This window comes from Chlamydotis macqueenii, chromosome 3, assembly GCF_036417535.1.
Source record: "Chlamydotis macqueenii isolate bChlMac1 chromosome 3, bChlMac1.mat, whole genome shotgun sequence".
In the NCBI taxonomy this organism is placed as follows: Eukaryota; Metazoa; Chordata; class Aves; order Otidiformes; family Otididae; genus Chlamydotis; species Chlamydotis macqueenii.
In genome coordinates this window covers 34,524,293-34,543,537 of record NC_141558.1, presented here as the reverse complement: position 1 = coordinate 34,543,537, position 19,245 = coordinate 34,524,293, and the positions used below count along the sequence as shown (strand labels likewise).

General features: G+C 40.5%; 1 protein-coding gene across 3 annotated transcripts in view; it reads right to left on the bottom strand.

Annotated features, from left to right (window-relative positions):
* The window catches only part of SENP6 (SUMO specific peptidase 6), an 82,614-nt gene that overhangs the window by 59,340 nt on the left and 4,029 nt on the right, over positions 1–19,245 (bottom strand). For all 3 annotated transcript variants that reach the window (XM_086745067.1, XM_086745064.1, XM_086745065.1), the window contains exon 2: positions 1,611–1,704. In XM_086745067.1, the coding sequence (XP_086601193.1) occupies positions 1,611–1,704 (94 nt within the window). The remainder of the gene's footprint in view (positions 1–1,610; positions 1,705–19,245) is intronic.

Genomic DNA, 19,245 nt, shown 5'->3' with positions numbered 1-19,245 from the left:
GTATCAGAGGATGTGTAAGCAAAAGCAGGATCTCCAATTTAAATCCATTTTCAACTATTCTTTTACCTATACTTCCAGATAAGATTCTGCATAATTCACAGGTACAAAAATGAATTAATTGATGTGAGTAGGTAATAAAATTTCAATACTGGCTATGGGAAAACTGTTTATCATACAGAATATTTGAAAGTAATGAAAAATCACTCAGAAATATCATCTTAAAAGCACATACAACTATATAAAACGTGTTCCATAATCAGTTTTTCAAACTTTTTTTTTTTTAGCATGACTACATTATACATATCTCATTCTGTGTTCTTAAGTCAACATCAGCTGGAGACAGATGGAAAATAGCAGTAAATTACTAAAAGAGAAAAAGCTGCTATGCTTACTAATGTGGTTACTTTTACTTCTGAAGCTAAGTAAAAGCAAATACTACCCGTACCGTATATACTATCACTACACTTAAAATGTATTACTGTGCACCAGAAACAGATGCAAAATAGCTAAGGGAAAAAAGCAAGCTTAATCTTATAAAACTAAAACGCCCTTAAGTTTTAGAACCTTTCAAAAAGTGGCTTTAACTTCTGGTACAGTTCTGTTTTGACAAAAACTCTTAATGTTTACCTCACACTTCAACAAATTAACTTCTGAACCCATTTTTTAATGACTAAACCATCCCATTTCTTAATGTTTTTGTAAGGTTACAGCATAGTATACTGTGCAGGCTAGATGGTTATGTGCTACTATCTCCCTTCCAATGCACAATATTTGGCAGAACATTACCTATTAAAAATGTGACTCCATGGTAGTCTCCTTACGCTATCAGAGAGGCCAAGATACAAATTCATATAGTAATTATTTTTGTACTTAACCAGAGGATTCTGTTTTTCCTTACTACAGAACCATCGCATGCTTTTTAACTTGCAGGTCCTACTCTCCAAATACTTAAGAACAACAAATAAACCTAGCATACTCTTCATGCATTAAACTTGTTGGTTTTTAACAATTCATTAGTCTTTTTGGAAATAAATATATTCATATTGAGAAAACACATCAGTAACAATAAAATGTCACAAGGACACAGTATGTATTCTAATTACAGAAATAAATTATCAGGGAACAAAACCAGCCTTAACTCTACTCAGTGAGATAAGCACAGGGGGAGAAAAACATATGGTCCTTTAAGCTCAGTTTAACTTGATGTAGGCCTACAGCTACTGAAGCATCTTAATCGTAACCGTGAAGTACTGAATAGCATCACCATTAAAAGGAAAAGTTGAAGCTGCTTAGATACCCTACCATTCCATTTCCTTACTTTGCATATTAACATATTTCTTGTCATTGTTTCTTAAGACTTACACAGTAGCTCCAAAGACAATTGCAACACTTTAGAAATGTAGTCTTCCCTATGTTGTAAGCCCCATGTTCACAGCTATAATGCATTTTTATATGGCAATACTATTTAAAGTAACCACTTATTGGAAATCATTTTTCTTAATCACTGAAATCTTTAAGTTATTACACATTCTTATTAATAAATTACAAACAAGTATTTATTTATAAATAGACACTTATACTTTCAATAGCCTAGATAAAAGCATCCTTACTCTTTCTCTGCATCTCCTTCACTTTCTTCTGCATGATCAAAGCTCCAATTATTTTTAAAACCTCCATCTTTCTTGGACTGTGATCTATCCAAAGCTGAAATGAGAACAAGTTAAGATAAGTCTTGATTTCAAGTCATTAATCAACACAAACTAGAGGAGTAAACTAGATATATGTATTTCCCCCAAGTATTTGTTTGTTGTTTTCAGTATGTCACTATCATTTGACCAAGTAAGTTCATCAATGCAGTGGTGATGCTTTTTCCTTAAATAAATAAAAGTGAATATCTGCCAACATCTTGATTACTAATGTAACAAATTAGCAAGCTATTAAAAATGATGATGAGGTAGTTTTACAAGGATTTCAACTGTTTTACTAGCACTTGTAAATTCAAGGGTTCCTCCACTGATATGATGTATATGCCACACAAAGAAAGGGTCTTCACATTTATTATTTAAATGTCTAAAACCCATACTTAAATTTTTCCATATAAAAGCAACAGTTCTGAACTGCCTCAAGTACAATTTCAACACAATATATTCTTTTTTAATTCAACAACTGATACTGACCTGAATTAACATCTGATGCTGATGGAAATTTCAGTGTCAGCATCAGCTAAGTAAAAACCTCAACTTTCTGTGAACAGTTACCTGACATCAAATTTCAGATTTACCTACTGCAATACCCAACAATACGGAGATTTTCATATAATAAGATGGCATGGGGATATTCTTAAGGGCAGGAGATCCAGAGCATGGAGACAGTACTCGTTAAGGCAAGGCACTGTTCAACCTGAGCCCTAATTATTGTGACTAAGAGTTGTCTCACACAAACACTGAAGGACAATCTATGCAACAGCTTTGATTTTGGTATAATTTAACTGTGTCTTTCCTTACTAGCTGGAAATGCATTTAGAAACAATGGATGCAACTCTATGTTTTGAAAGAAAATTTAAAAATCACAACTCACAACAGATATCTAGGGTAAAGTATAAACAGTGCACACAGAAATATTTATTGCATACTCAACCTCTGCTTCCAGCTACTTGCATCTACGAAGGACTTCCTCAGCAACAGGTGATATTTTTGTGTTTAGCAGCCTTTGCTAACCTTTTTCTCCTCCTCACTTGCATTTTTAATCAACCCTCTTTATAGAATCAACAGCATCTTGCAGCACATAGTACCTCAGCTTCCTTGTACATTATATAAATATCTCCTTTTGTTTGTCTTGATTCAATCTGGCATCTTTTGCTCCTACTTAGTACTCCACTACTCCAGTTCTTGTACTTTGGATGATAGTAATAAGTAATCCTTTCCCATTCACTCATGAATGCATAGATGTCTGTCGTATTCTTTCATGGTCATCCTTTTCCAGGCAGAATAAGAAAAGTAACTGAGTAGTCTTAACTTTTCCTCACATAAAAACTGTTTCATGCCATTAAAACACTTCCAATGCTTCTCTCTGAACCTCTTCTAGTTTACCGGACTCTTTGAGATGAGGATATCAACACAATAAGGAATATTCAAGATGCATACATGCCATGAATTTCTACAGAAGCAGCATGACGTTTCTGTTTTGTTCTCTATTCTTTTCCTAATAAGTTTTAACACTGGATTTACTGTTTTGACTCCTATGGAGAACTGCATTGATCTTCATGTACTATGTAATTCCATCTTACACTCATGATTGACAAGAACCAGTTCAGAGTCAACCACTGTCCACAAAAATTGTTTTTCCTACTTCTCATTCACTTAGATTACTTAGCATTTACCTACATCAAATTTCATATATGATTTTAACCCACATAATCCAAAACCTGAGCATCTGCAAATTTCTTTACATTATCGTAGCCCAAGTAACGTTTGCAACATCTACAAACTTTGTCACCTCACTATCAAACTATCTTCCTTATATCTGTGCACAAATGTTAACACAGAACCTTGTGGAATGGGTTACTTCTCCTCCTAACAAAATGAACCATTTTTGCCCTGTCTTTCCATCTATTGCCAGTTGTTCTTTATAAAACTTTCAATTTTATCCAAAGGCAACTTAGCATCTCCAAAATCCTTTGGTAAAGGACTTTACAGAAAGAATGATTAAATTATTTCTGGTCTTCATTATTATTTCTACAAAAACAGGTTGTATAGTCACAAAGGTCACTGATCTAAAGTTCTTCAAATTCCTTTACTGTCTTTTTAAAAGCTGCTGGCATACTACCCTCTTTATCCAGAAAGATGATGGTAATCAACAAGTAACATGCTATAGTCATGAGCTCCTTTATCCTCAGTTCCTCTTATTTAAGAAGGGGAAAAAACTGCTGCGCAACAGCAGCCAGCAGAGAGTAGCAATAATAGGTGAGAGAACAACTCTGCAAACACCAAGGTCAGAGAAGGAGGGGGAGGAGGTGCTTCAGGCACTGGAGCAGAGATCCCCCTGCAGCCCATAGTGAGGCAGCCTGTCCCCCTGCAGCCCATGGAGGTCCACGGTGGAGCAGAGATCCACCTGCAGCACGGGGAGGACCCTACACCGGGGCAGGCGGATGTGCCCTGGAGCAGGCTATGACCCGGTGGGAAGCCCATGCTGGAGCAGGCTCCTGGCAGGACCTATGGAGAGAGAAGCCCACACTGGAACAGGTTTTCTAGCAAGACTTGTGACCCTGTGGGGGACCCACACTGGAGCAGTCTGTTCCTGAAGGACTGCACCCCGTGGAAAGGACCTGTGCTGGAGCAGTTCATGAAGAACTGCAGCCCGCAGGAAGGACTCACCCTGGAGCAGTTTGTGGAGGATTGTCTCTGGTAGGAGGGACCCCATGCTGGGGCAGCAGAAGAGTGTGAGGAGGAAGGAGGAGCAGAGACAATGTGTAACGAACTGACCACAACTCCCATTCCCCGCCCCCCTGTGCTGCTCAGGGGGAGGAGGTAGGGAAATCATGAGCGAAGTTGAGCCTGTGAAGGAGGGAGGGGTGGGGTGAAGGTGTTTTTAGATTTGTTCTGATTTCTCATTACCCTACTCTGATTTCATTGGTAATAAATTAAATTCACTTCCCCAAGTCCAGTCTGTTTTGCCCACGACGGTAATTTCTGAGTTATCTCGCCGTTCTTATCTCAACCAATGAGCCTTTCAGCGTGTTTTCTCTCCCCTATCTAGTTGAGGGGGCTAAGTCATAGAGCAGCGTGGCTGGCACCTGGTGTCCAGCTAGGGTCAACCCACCAGATGCCACATGGTTATTTTACAGCCATTTACTGGCCACATGAAGACCGAATTTTTAGGAAAATACCTTTTTCACTGGATTGCCAGAAAAACTCCCTACCACCTCCAGAATACAACAATGGAGACTTTAAGGTTTTTATTACAACACACAGAAGCTTTTACAAGTCTTTTGTCTGCTGAGATCACATCTCTTTCTGTGTCTCCAAAAACCACCCTAAACATGAAACTTAAATCAAACAAAGGTTTGGTTCAGGACCAAGGAGCTTTTCCAGGAGGACTTGAAGTTTACATTCTTCTTCCCCAGTTACACTGGTCTGAAAAAAAAAGAAATAATACAAGCCTCATCTTACAAAAGTTTAGACCATCACAACTGCAACCAAGCTATTAGATACTGCAGATTTCACACAAAAAAATGCAAATTAATTTAAATGTGCTCAGAATCATTGCCTTCATCCAGACTCATGTTTAACTAAACTAAAATTAATGCTTCTACGCTTCCTAATCTATTGTTCATTTAGAGTCATCACATACAGATATCGTTAAGAGAATACAAGTACTCACAAAAATCTGACACAGAAATATTTAATTGTTTTACTTCCCCTCTTGCTTCATTGTTCTTTCAGACAGGCTTCTACACAAAACAGCTTTTTATCTTCCAGCTTTGATATTATCAGCTCTAGTACGTCAACTGTGTAACCAGAGCGAGGCTGCGTTTTCACATTCTGAAGCACCACTACATGAACAGGCTTATGCATCCCTCACACTTCCTAAAACCTGGGGCTTCTTGCTCCCATCCTGCACAGCTGTTTCTTCACTGACAGCAAACCTGGGGAAGGAAACTAATTCAGGCAAAAATACCTTGAGTGGCAGGGGAGGGGAAAAGTAATTTTTCAACCCTATCAGTTCCTTCCTCTGTTCAACCACACTACCAGCACACAGTTATGACAGCACTGCAGAGTTAAGGGGCATCCAGTAACCAAGACTGTTTAGGCACTAAGGACATCAGAGAAATCTGCATGGAACCATAGCCTAACCAACATTTATAAGTACAGATTTAGAGAACCATTGCTCGAAACATGCTTTCATTTTCCTCTCTCTACATTAGCTGGAGATAAAAAAAAAGCTGTCAAACTCACTTCCAATAATAGGCAGTAATGATAAAATGATTCTGGTAAGTGAAATATCACACGAAGCACAGAGCTCAATAGTAAAGTTCTATGATATTACTGTAATGCATAAAAAGTATGGATATTCTTTCACACATGAAGGCCATTTAATTTCTCAGATGGCTAATAAAAAACTTCACCCTTTCAAGAATGTAATGTCAACAGAAAACCAATGAAAAATTCAGAGCATCCATACCTGGAGAAAAAGTTTGCAAAAAGAAAAAAGCGCATTTATAAGAGGTCTGTAGTTCAAAGATGGAAAATTATCTGCATATTCTGATAAACAATTGTCTTTTTCTTCAGGACTCTCATACACATTGAACTGCTTACAAAGCAGAATATCATGTAGAATGATTGGACTCAAGAACACAGAACTGCATAAGTTTGATCATTTGCTGAACTGTGTTTAAACATTTTCTTAGCATCAACAAGGAGTTAACAGAGGAGGATAAAAGGAGGATAACACTCTGAAGTATGTTAAACATTTTCTTTGCACTGTCTTTGAAGGTTTTTCTGGTAAGATAGCAGTGGTAACCACACAATGGATAACTAGAATCATAGAATCATAGAATGGTTAGGGTTGGAAGAGACCTTCAAAGGTCATCTAGTCCAACCCCCCTGCAAGGAGCAGGGACATCCCTGACTAGGTCAGGTTGCTCAGAGCCTCATCCAGCCTGGCCTTGAACGCTTCCAGAGATGGGGCCTCCACCACCTTTCTGGGCAACCTGTTCCAGTGTTTCCTGACCTTTTCTACTGATTCTCCCAGGAGAGACATAGATGTACCACCCAAGGATACTGCCCCCATGATAGCATCAGAAAACAATGCAGAAGTACTTCAAGAGAGCTTCTTTATCTACACCAGTAGCAAAAGGAATGCTAAGGAAAATGTGGGCCCACTGCTCAATGAGACAGGAACATAGTGACAAATGACATGGAAAAAATTTAAGAACTTTATCCCTTTTTTTTTTTTTGACCCTCCAGGTTTCACTGGTAAATTCCACCCTCTGACCTCCAATTTCCCCAACTCTACCAGCAGAATCTGTGGGAATGCAACATCACTCGTTGAGGAAGGTACAATGAAAGAACGCTTAAACCCCTTGTACACATAAAAGTCCACAGGATCAGACAGGATGCATCTGATGGTGTTGAGGAAGCTTGCCAATGTCACTGTTAGGCCCCTTTACGTTATCTTTGAAAGGTCATGGCATGATAGAGGTTCCCAATGACTGGAAAAACATACCTACCTTCAAGATGGGCAACAAGGATGATGTGGTGAACTACAGGCTAGTCTGCTTCACCTCAACCCCTGATAAGGTTATGGATCAAATCTTCCACGAATCTATTCCCAGCTACATGACGACAAGAAGGTGAACAGTCAGTATGCATTTATTTAGCAAGGGGAAATTGTGCCTGAGTAACCCAACTGCATTCTACAGTGAGATGGCTAGCTGTGTACATAAGGGGAGAGCAATGGGTGTTGAAAGGCCTTTGACAAGGTCTCCTATAGGGTCCTTATAGCCAGATTAGAGAGACATGGATGGAGTAAATGAATTAGAAGTTGAGAGGAAAACCAGCTGGACCATCAGGGTCAAAGAGTGATGACTACCAGTACAAATCCAGCTGCTTGGCATCCCTCAGCGATCAGTACTGGAACCAATACTGTTTAATGTCTTAGCTAATAATCTGGATGCTGGGACCAAGTGCACTCAGCAAGTTTGCAGATGATAGCAAACTGCAGGAAGCAGTTGATAACACTGAAAGCCAGGGCTGCTGTTCAGAGGGACTTGACAGGCTGGAGAAACAGGCTTACAAGAACGTTACAAAGTTCAACAAAAGCAAGTGCAAAGTTCTACATCTGGGACCAAGTAAGTCCACGCAGCAGTGCAGGCTAGGGGCTGACTAGCTAGGAAGCAGCTCTTCAAGAGGATCTTCTGGTCTCAGTGGACAGCAAATTGAACACAGGTCAGCAGTGCACCCCCACGGCAAGAAGGCATGATGAATTAGCAAAAGTTTAGCCAGCAGACAAGAGAAGTGATCTTCCCCCTCATATGGCACTTCCACATGAAACTGTAACTAGAGTACTGCATTAAGTATAACAAATATTTCACACCAGAGAAAGTTCAGTGAAGTGCTGTCAACGTAGCCAGGAGGATCGAGCCCATTACATGTAAGAAGAGGTTAAAAAAAAGTAGGGTTTATTCAGCCTTAGAAAGCGGGCAGGGGAGATCTTTTTGTTGTCTTCAACTACCTAATGGGAAGGCAGAGGGAAGATAAAGCCGAACTCTCCACAGAGACGCACAGAAAAAGGACAAGAGCAATGGACACAAGCTGGAACGAAGAAAATTCCAAATCAATAAAATAACTTATTTTTTTACCATGAGGGTGGTCAAGAGGGGACCAGGTTGACCTGAGAAGTCACGGAGACTGAACAAAGCCCTGAGCAACCTGCTCTAACTGGACTTGGTTTGGACAGGAGGTTGCAACCCACATGATTCCAACCAGCAGTCAAGTAAAAGCAGTGACTACTCATTGGTACAAAGCATCACTGCAACTGCACCATCATCACAAACACTTCCAAAATTAAGTACCTCAGTCACTTCTTTTCTCTCTCTGCATAAGTCTGCCACCCGTTCAAGCTTTCCACACAAGTAAAATAATTTAAATAACATCAAAAGCAGGATCCAAGAGCAAAGGTGGGGACACACACACACACACACAAATACAAACAAACAAAAAAAAAGTAATTTTTTCATCTTTAGCATTATGAATGTATATAATTCTCTACTTACATAAGACCTCTATTGCTAGACTGGAGATATACCAAAAATCAGGAAAAGAACAAAAAACTTTCAGTATTTTTATATGAAAAATAAACATAGGAGAGATATTTTCCTACTTTATAGGAAAAATTGGAAGATAAAAGGTTAGAATAGGCTAGGGACAATCTCTAAACTGCCAATTTACTCTCAAAATGTGAAGAAGTATATAAAGCTAACAAGCCATTTCAAGGAAGATGACACTTGAATAAGAATTCCAGAATATAATTTCAGTGGTAAATCAGTATGTGATAGTAATCACATACTATCTCAAACTCTGAACACTGGAAGAGTTTTACAAGAAAAGCAAATCATAGCAGGAAACCTTACAGTATATTATGCACTTGATTTGCACACTTCTGTTTTTAGACTTAGTTATGCACCAGGGGATCCATCTTCACAAGAAAAGCTAAGCTTGTGCAACTGAGAATACAGCAGCACTAAACAAACAGCCGTCTATTTTTAGAAAGTGCTAAAAGGCAGTTACATACCAAATAAGATTAACAATCTAGCCTAACTACCTGGAAATTAGGCAGCCTACACTTTGAGAAGGTGCCTAGGTTTGTTGCAATAATTGGAACATCACATTCAAATAAAGCACTATATCTACATACCAAAAGGAAGAAACAAGAAAATCGACATCTTGTATTGTTTAACACTTCTGGATTTATCTTGCAAACTTCTAAAGATGATGTCAGATAGATACTATCCACTCTATAAAAACATAAATTAAAATCCAGAAAGGTTCCATGCCTTCTACAAGAAAATAACTTGCAAACACAGGACAGAAGAAGAAACTCTAAAATCTAATTAAAGCAGAAAAAAGCAAGACATTTATTTGATGCTGTTTTGTTCAAAATTCACCTGAAATGGACAGTAAAAGAAAAAAAAAAAACCCCACACATAAAGAAAACACTTAACAACCAAGAAAAACTCAGTAATTTGGTCAAATGAAAAAGCCACATCTCAGAAAAATACGAATAGGGAAAAGATGAAAGGAGGATGAAAGTAAGTTAAATTCTAAGCTGTGAGAAAAATTTGCATCTGCTTTTCTGTAAATGCGAAAGACTGATTTTTTTCCCCTATTCTTAGTGATGCTGGCAAGCTTTCATACCCATACGAGAGGGCAGTCAGCTGGATTAGATTGCTGATATGACTGAAAAGTAACACAGACTAGCTCTACCAACACTCCCTCCCACCCCTGATTAATTTTCTGCCAATTTAGTTCCTTCAGCCAATTTGCCATGAAGCCAGAGAAGTGCCAGTGTTGACTCACGCAAAGCTGTGAGGGCACTGTCTCTGGGAGGGGCAGCCGGACTGTCACTGAGCAGCACAGAGCAGCTAGGCAGGCCTGGCTGCATTGTAAATCGCTGCCACAATTACTTGCATGACCATACAGTATGGCCCCACACATGGGGACTGCCAAGAGTTAGTAAATGAGCCTGCAAATACACATACAGTTAAAAATCAAGCAAATTGTGTCTGTTTATATTAAAAAAATAAAATCAAAGAAATGCAACACAAACATAGGTAACAGCCTCCTGCTTATGTTAGACATACTATATACTTCAACTCCCTTTGCAATTAGGGATCATCAATGCAGCAAGGTACGATGTAATGCAACTATATTACTGCATTAAAAACACTGAAATCTTTGTAATGGAAATATCAGCCTTCACTAGACCTAACAACAAGTTTAAGGAACACTGACAACTGGTAACAAAACCACAGTATGCCAAAATTCACTATGCATACTTTATTTTCAGAAAGATAAAAAATAACTAACATCCTCGGAAAAACAAACATTTTCTCAGTAATTACTTGTAAAGGCAATGAAGATGAGGAAATGCTATAGATGAACTAATTTTTAGTATAACAAAATAACACATGCCAGCTTGCTAATCGCACTCAGTTATGAACCTACTTTTCAAGAAATATCACTCATTTGACAGCTGAAGCAAAACATCCAAGTTCTTAAGAGACCATCCTGCAACTGGAGGTAAGTTTCAGCCATTTTTACCCAAACATGAAACTCATGTTTACCTTGATCTATCAGTTCTTTCTATCACAGGGCACAGATTAAGTCTTTTTTCCAAGCAAGGAGGAGTGCCTTTTCCATTGAACAGAGGTTTTGCCAGATGACAAAGAACTTCTTTACTACATTAATAACAGATATTTATTTTTTGTGCTATTCATCAGGTAAAGATTCAGCTACAACAAATTTGCTTTATGGCAGAACTAGTAATCTCAGTTTAAGGTTTACTGCCCCACTGTGCCAGGTATATGCAATCATAATAACCTGGACCAGAGTAATCCAGAAGCTCACTTTTGAAAGTTTATTCCGAACTGTAAAGAATCCTCAAATTGCCTCTCGAGCAGTAAGCCTTGGTAGAACTAAAGTTACAATGGACTTTAGTAAGTGTTTCTAAAAGAACTGAGCCTCAGAAATTACAACGGCAGTTGTAAATACCAAACCTAACATCTACTGCATAGTTCAAATTCTCATCTAATGGGCTCTTGAATAATCTTTCTGTTAGACTGTTGTATTAAATTCTGTCATCAGCAGGATATTCATATTTTGCTAAATGAGCCATAAAAATTGGACATGCCAAACAAACAGAATATTATATCCTACAACATTAATAAAAAAAAAAATCAGTAGAATGAATTTTAGTACAAATGAAACAATTGCATAGCATTGGATAAAAACATTCTCATGAAAATAACAAATATTTTTGCAGCTGTTTCTTGCAGACATAAGTGTCCAAGATTACATAATATTAATCATGCCACATAGTATTATGTTTTACCACATCACTAAAATATTATTGGTATCTATCACTCCTAAAACATTGTTGTGACAAGAAAAAAAAAAAGAGAAAAAAAGAATACCCCAAAACGGTAGACTTCGCTTCAGTTACAGCTTATATGGTCTGAAAACAAACAAAAACCCAGGAAGGCTTCGCACAGAGCTTCTGAATCATCACTGTTCTTTATTTACAATCATTCAAGATTCAGTCAGAGAAAGATATTCCAAGTTCATTGTCTTTCATGCCAAATTATTCTTTCACAGGGATTACTGGGACATGCATTCAGAAATGGAGGGCTTTAAACTAGTGTTGCCGGGGGAGGGGGAGCACAGTTCAGCCCACTGCTGTCAGCCTGGCACCAGTGCCAGCACCGAGGGTCCAGAAGCTGAGGAAGGATCACAGATAAGTGCAAATGAACTTAAACTGTGGTCCAATAGAACCCCTGTCGCTCCAGCCAGCAAGTCAGCTTTGTTGGGGGCCCAGCTGAAGTGTCTCTATACCAATGCACGCAGCATGGGGAATAAACAGGAAGAGCTGGAGATGCTTGCACATGAGCAGGGCTACGACCTCGTTGGCATCACGGAGACGTGGTGGGATGACACATACGACTGGAGCGTCAACATGGAGGGGTACAGGCTTTTTAGAAAGGACAGGAAGGGGAGACGAGGAGGGGGTGTAGCAACCGGCTGGAGTGCATGAAGCTCTGCCTGGGGATGGAGGAGGAGCTGACAGAGAGCTTATGGGTCAAGATTAGAGGATGGGCACGGACAGGGGACATTACGGTGGGGGTCTGTTACAGGCCGCCTGGCCAGGAAGACAGAGCAGATGAAGTGCTCTATAGGCAGATAGGAGCAGCCTCACTGTCACAGGCCCTGGTCCTCATGGGGGACTTCAACCACCCTGACATCTGTTGGAGAGACAACACAGCAGGGCACAGGCAGTCCAGGAGGTTCCTGGAATGCGTGGACGACAACTTCCTCCTGCAGGCGATAGAGGAGCCGACAAGGAGGGGTGCCATGCTTGACCTTGTGCTCACCAACAGGGAGGGGCTGGTGGGGGATGTGAAACTAAAGGACAGCCTTGGCTGCAGCGACCATGACATGGTGGAGTTCAAGATCCACAAGGCAGCAAGGAAACTACATGGCAAGCTCTCTGCCCTAGACTTCAAGAGGGCAAACTTCGGCCTCTTCAGGGACCTGATGGGCCAAGTGCCATGGGAGGTGGCCCTGGAGGGAAGAGGAGCCCAGGAAAGTTGGTCCATATTCAACGAGCACTTCCTCCAAGCTCAGCAGAAGTGCATCCCGACGAAGAACAAGTTGGGCAAAAAGGCCAGGAGGCCCGCGTGGGTGAGCAAAGAGCTCCTGGACCAACTGAAAGTTAAAAAGGAGGCCTATAGAGAGTGGAAGCGGGGACAGGTAGCCTGGGAGGTCTACAAAGAGACTGTGCGAGTGGCCAGGGATCAGGTGAGGAAGGCCAAAGCCCTGGCAGAACTGAATCTGGCCAGGGATATAAAATGCAACAAGAAGAGCTCCTATAGGTACGTAAGGGACAAAAGAAAGTTCAGGGAAAATGTAGGCCCCCTCCGGAAGGGAACTGGTGTCCTGGTTACCCAGGACACGGAGAAGGCTGAGGTACTCAATGACTTTTTTGCCTCAGTCTTCACCAACAAGAGTTCTTGTCCCACCACCCAAGCTGTAGAAGGTGCAAGCAGGGACTGCCAGGATGAAGAACCGCCCACTGTACTGGAAGAGCAGGTTCGGGATCATCTGAGGAACTTAAAGGTGCACAAGTTCATGGGACCTGATGAGATCCATCCGCGGGTCCTCAGGGAACTGGCGGATGAAGTTGCCAAGACACTGGCTGTCGTATTTGAGAAATCGTGGCGGTCTGGTGAGGTCCCCGATGACTGGAAGAGAGGGAACATAACCCCCATTTTTAAAAAGGGGAATAAGGAAGACCCAGGTAACTACAGGCCGGTCAGCCTCACCTCTGTGCCTGGCAAGGTCATGGAGCAGATTCTCCTGGAAACCATGCTAAGGCACATGGAGAGCAAGGAGGTGGTTGGTGACAGCCAACATGGCTTCACAAAGGGCAGATCGTGCTTGACCAATTTGGTGGCCTTCAATGACGGGGTGACAGCATCAGTGGACAAGGGACGAGCAACGGATATCATCTACCTGGACTTGTGCAAAGCTTTTGACACTGTCCCGCATGACATCCTTCCTCTAAACTAGAGAGACATGGGTTTGATGGCTGCACTCAGAGAGTGGTGGTCAACGGCTCAATGTCCATGTGGAGACCGGTCACGAGTGGCGTCCCTCAGGGGTCCGTGTTGGGCCCGGCCCTGTTCAACATCTTTATCGGCGACATGGACAGCGGGATAGAGTGCACCCTCAGCAAGTTCGCTGACGACACCAAGTTGTGTGGTGCTGTCGACACGCTGGAAGGGAGGGATGCCATCTAGAGGGACCTTGACAGGCTGGAGAGGTGGGCCCATGCCAACCTCATGAAGTTCAACCAGGCCAAGTGCAAGGTCCTGCACCTGGGTCATGGCAATCCCAGGCACAAATACAGGCTGGGCAGAGAATGGATTGAGAGCAGCCCTGAGGAGAAGGACTTGGGAGTGCTGGTGGACAAGAAGCTTAACATGCGCAGGCAATGCGCCCTTGCGGCCCAGAAGGCCAACTGCATCCCGGGCTGCATCAAGAGGAGCGTGGCCAGCAGGTCGAGGGAGGTGATTCTCCCCCTCTACTCTGCCCTGGTGAGACCCCACCTGGAGTACTGTGTCCAGTTCTGGAGCCCTCAACATAAGAAGGACATGGACCAGTTGGAGAAGGTCCAGACGAAGGCCACGAAGATGATAAAAGGGCTGGAGCACCTCTCTTATGAGGACAGGCTGAGAGAGTTGGGGCTGTTCAGCCTGGAGAAGAGGAGGCTCCAGGGAGACCTGATAGCGGTCTTCCAGTACCTCAAGGGGGCCTACAGGAAAGATGGGGATAGGCTGTTCAGTAGGGCCTGTTGTGATAGCACGAGAGGTAATGGTTTTAAAATAGTGGGGGGTAGATTTAGATTGGAAATTAGGAAAAAATTTTTTACAATGCGAGTTATAGAACACTGGAACAGGTTGCCCAGAGAGGTGGTTGATGCCCCATCCCTGGAAACGTTCAAGGCCAGGCTGGATGAAGCTCTGAGCAACCTGATCTGGTCAGAGATGTCCCTGCTCCTTGCAGGGGGGTTGGACTAGATGACCTTTAAAGGTCCCTTCCAACCCTAATCATTCTATGGACAAAAAAAAAAAAAAAAAAAAATGCTTCCTTGCCTCATAGAGCACTTGCTTCTTAACAAAAACTTTTTAAAGGCCTGCTGACTAACTTGGGAAGCACAATCTCAGCCTTATAATTTATTCCCTCCAGTCTCCAGCCTTCACCATAAACTTGTTCTATGCAGAAGTTAACCTGTTATTTAAAATAATTTTATTTCCCTAGGCAGAACAAAGCTGCTGTTACAGAAAAGTATTTATTCTAAAGTCTAAGTTACGTATTAGACCTTAACCTGACTTAACAGCTCACCATAGAGAGATGAAAGGGGGAATGTCCCACTCCTCTCACACAGAGTCTGTCTGCTCTCCCGGATCCAAACCATTGTCCTGCCTCTCCCGCTTACCCTTCAGTGAGCAAATTCAACAGAGGTTTGGCAAAGCGCCAGTCTGGCAAGACAGTACACAGCAACCTCAATCTCCTTGGCAATAAACTGGTAAGCCTCAGGGGTGGCGGACAGTATAAGACACCACGAGGCTGGAATTTAGCAGAGGGGCAAAGGGGAAGAGAAGCAGACCTCTCACTCTCCCCACCTGCAGCAGTGACCCCTAACAGCAGCACAGCTGCAACATGTAACTCCCTCTCATCAACCAATAATATTGTTAGTTCCTATGTCCAAACCAGTTAATAATGTTAAGCCTTACAAAGAGAACCAATAAATAGTTGGCATGCAGCTTTATGTCCAAAATGGAGTCGCAGCACAGCAAAAGCAGAAACGTCACAGTTCACTGCCTTAGGGAATCCATGAACCTAATTTATCATCGCCCTTACAAGACAATAGCATTGTACCTTAATAATTTTACCAGTCTTTGGGCAGTTTATTTTGAAAGAATTATTTTCAAATTTTATATCCATGCTGCAAATTGCTAGTGTACATTAACTGTAAGACATCAGTACTCATGCATTTACAACAATTCCTGTAATAACTAACTATTCTCATATATTAGAACATATCTATTAGAACATAATTCCTTCTAAAGATTATTTAGGAAAAAAGTTATTCAAACAACAGCATTGCCAAAATGCTATTTCTTTAACTCATAGCAGACATTACACCATAAATAAAAACAAAACAACTTCTTAAAAGTTATTTGCTTTTAATCACTGCTGTTAGCTACAGTACCCAAATAACCATTAGCCATTCTGTATTCTGATTTATACTGGACTGTAATTCAGACTCTGAATTCCATTTGGCACAATCCCCAGTTCTGTGCAGGGAGACTACACCATACAAGAAAACTAAGTAAGTTTTCAGTACTTTTATGACATTGTTGAAAGTGCTCAAAAGAATTCTCACGTATGTGTCTATGTATTAATGAACCACTAAGCTCTACTTGTAACATGCTAATAGTTCTCAAAAAAGCTTCCAATCTAAACATGTGTCACTGAATTAGGCAATGATGTAATGATTAAAAATACACTATTTTATTTTAACCCATTATTTAACAACTGGTTATCTTTTCCACATTTCCTAAAGGAAATGAAATTTTGTGGCCTCAGTAACAGAATGAAAAATATTTTTTATCTTATATTTGTGAAGGATCAGGGAAATAGACTGCCAGGTAATTCTTTTTGTATCATTATATTCATCAATGCAGGCTGCCGAGCACCCACTATGGAAGTGCCATTCACTCCTGTGAATATAACATTCGTAAGCAACCGACTTATCCAACACAAGACACCAACTTTGACTTCACCACAGCTTAAGACCAGCTTCACCTGATAATATTACACATGCTAGGCTGCTGACCGTCACAAAAGGAAGTCTAATACATACTTTTAAAAATTAAATGTGTAAGATAAAACTAGGTTTAACTCCATATGGTGAATAAGAATAGTAATATTTCTACTATTGCTTTAATTTTCTTAATTTTAAGCAAGATACAATCAAGTACACAGCACCAGACAGATTTCAACCTATATAAAATATTCCTACCTTAAAAGAAACCTCAGAACTGAAACCAAAGAGGTGCTAAAATATGGGCCGAAAGAAAGGCACTTTCCAAATCTTCTCCCCCCTAATATAAGTGCCATATAGAACAATCAAGTTAAGAAAATAATTAAATTTGCTCTTTTTCCCCCCCAAAAATAATTTTTTCACTGCATCTCTACAGCCTCTCCCACCACAACAGCTCCATTTTTATTTATCTTGTTTTCCCAGACACCTGCAGTATCTTAAGCTATCCTGTACACTCTCCCACTCCTTTCTGAAACACACACACAGAGGGAGGCACACACCGTCATATGTACCGAGTCCACCAGCTGCTCTGGCCCCTGACTGCTCAGCCAGTATATACACTAACACTGGTTAGCAGCAAACCAAACCGTGCTGAAGCAACACTGAAACCTTTGCTTCAAGAATGTTAATTTTGACTTCTCCATTTTACGGAAGAGAGCAACCTTCACTAAATTTCTTCTAGCTATGTACCTGTGAGATCTCTACTCCTCTGCAAACAAAAGGGTTTCATAGCTATTAGTGGGAAGGGAGGAGACCAAATGGTGAGAGATGACTCAAAAAACCCTCATATTCTTATATAGCGATATTTAAAAGTGACGAGGTTGGTGATTAGTCTCACATTACAGGACTTGCTACAACACAAAACACCTTGACACCCCTCAGTTATCTCAACTAAGAGAAACAGTTAAAATTCTATAGAAAAGGTAAAGTCTGATACTGCACTGAAATCCATGCATAGTCTTCCAGAAACAACAGCCAAGCTGTTGAAATCATTATAATAAATAAACCATTACGGCTTATCCTTGTACATAAGAAAAGAATCAAAAGACTAAAATATCCAAATAGACTCATCATAAAAGTATCTGTGCATGCAAGACGTTTGCAAAATATGGTTTATGCTTCCTATCAAGCCACATGTTATTATTTACATTACTACTATCACTTTTCTATTTAGACTTACATAAAGAAAAGAGTAAGGATCTCTTTTAGGAACAGTGCTGAGTTAAATATTTTGGCTTCTAAAAACCAGTAGAATTTCTGTACTTTTCCTGAAGAAGCAGCAGTGCCCTCCTATCAAATCCAAGTGCCAGAAAATAACACGAGGCATCCCACACAAGATAGTTACTCTTACACCTGAAGCTTCTATGTCCCACTTTGTCCAAAGTTATTATAGCAGCAGCTACTTAGGGAAAAACTACCAAATAATAAGTGTCCCCATAACAAAATGCAGAAAATTGCATACAGACGCTTTCCAACTCAGAAAGCCAAGGACAAGCCTGGGCTCCTAGAATCCTATATCTTAAAATCAAAAAGGTGGTCATGATGTGGAAGAGGACTTGGGCACAGGATACTATTTTAGAATGTGCTACCAAGCATTTTACAATTTATGTTTATAAAGCATTAATAGTTAAATCAAGTTTATTGTTAGTACCTTTCTACGCAGCTTAAGAAGCAGCTTATCTTTCTTAATATTTCATGCCACCAATCGCCCCAGTTAGATTAGCACATAAACAAGTAAGATAGTAAGAAAATAGTTTCAATTTAACTTTGCTGAGAAATAGTTCTCAACAAGTGGGTTTTATTCACAGAAAATAATCTATCCTTGAAATCAATCAGAAGGTTTCTTGTTCTTAAAACCACTGGAAAGGACAGCTGAATAAAGGTCTGAGAAGACACATAAGCAGTCCTGGAAAGAAATTCTGAATGGGTCAGAGGACTGGGAGACATAAGCAAGCTACAGAAGAGTCAGTAATTTCCCTCTTTCAGACAGAAAACTACTCTCAGGAAAAACAGAAGAATCTAACAGAACATAACCAGACATTGATGGGACTGATGCAAATCAGAGAGGAATTCAACAGCATAAAGTAGGAGTTTGGATTATGACAAAGATACAGAAGGTGAATGGTACCTCCCCCTCATTTTCAAGCTAATACTTATCGCCACTAAGTCATAAACGAAGTATCAGAGACTGCTTCAGAGACAATTATAAAAAATTAAGAACTAAATCTTACTGTTAATAGAAAAATAAAGAGAAGAATCATAGCAGTAGAAAATTTTCAAGTGTTTTATCTGAATATAAATGCCACTCTGCCCTCCTAAATTGTATTACTCCTATCAGAGATTTCTCAATATGATTAAAAGAAGGGGGAAAAAAAGAGCAGGAAAGGCTGACTACCACTTCAAATGGCAACTCATTGTCTATACACTAATACACAAATGCTGTGTGTTTCTGTACCACTCCAGAATCTCAGCTACCTTTAAGAAAACATACAAGTCTACAACTCTTGATGTGGTGAGGATTGTTCTTTACATGTGAGCTGAATGAAAAACAAAGTACTTCTAGTGTCCTCTAGCAGACAA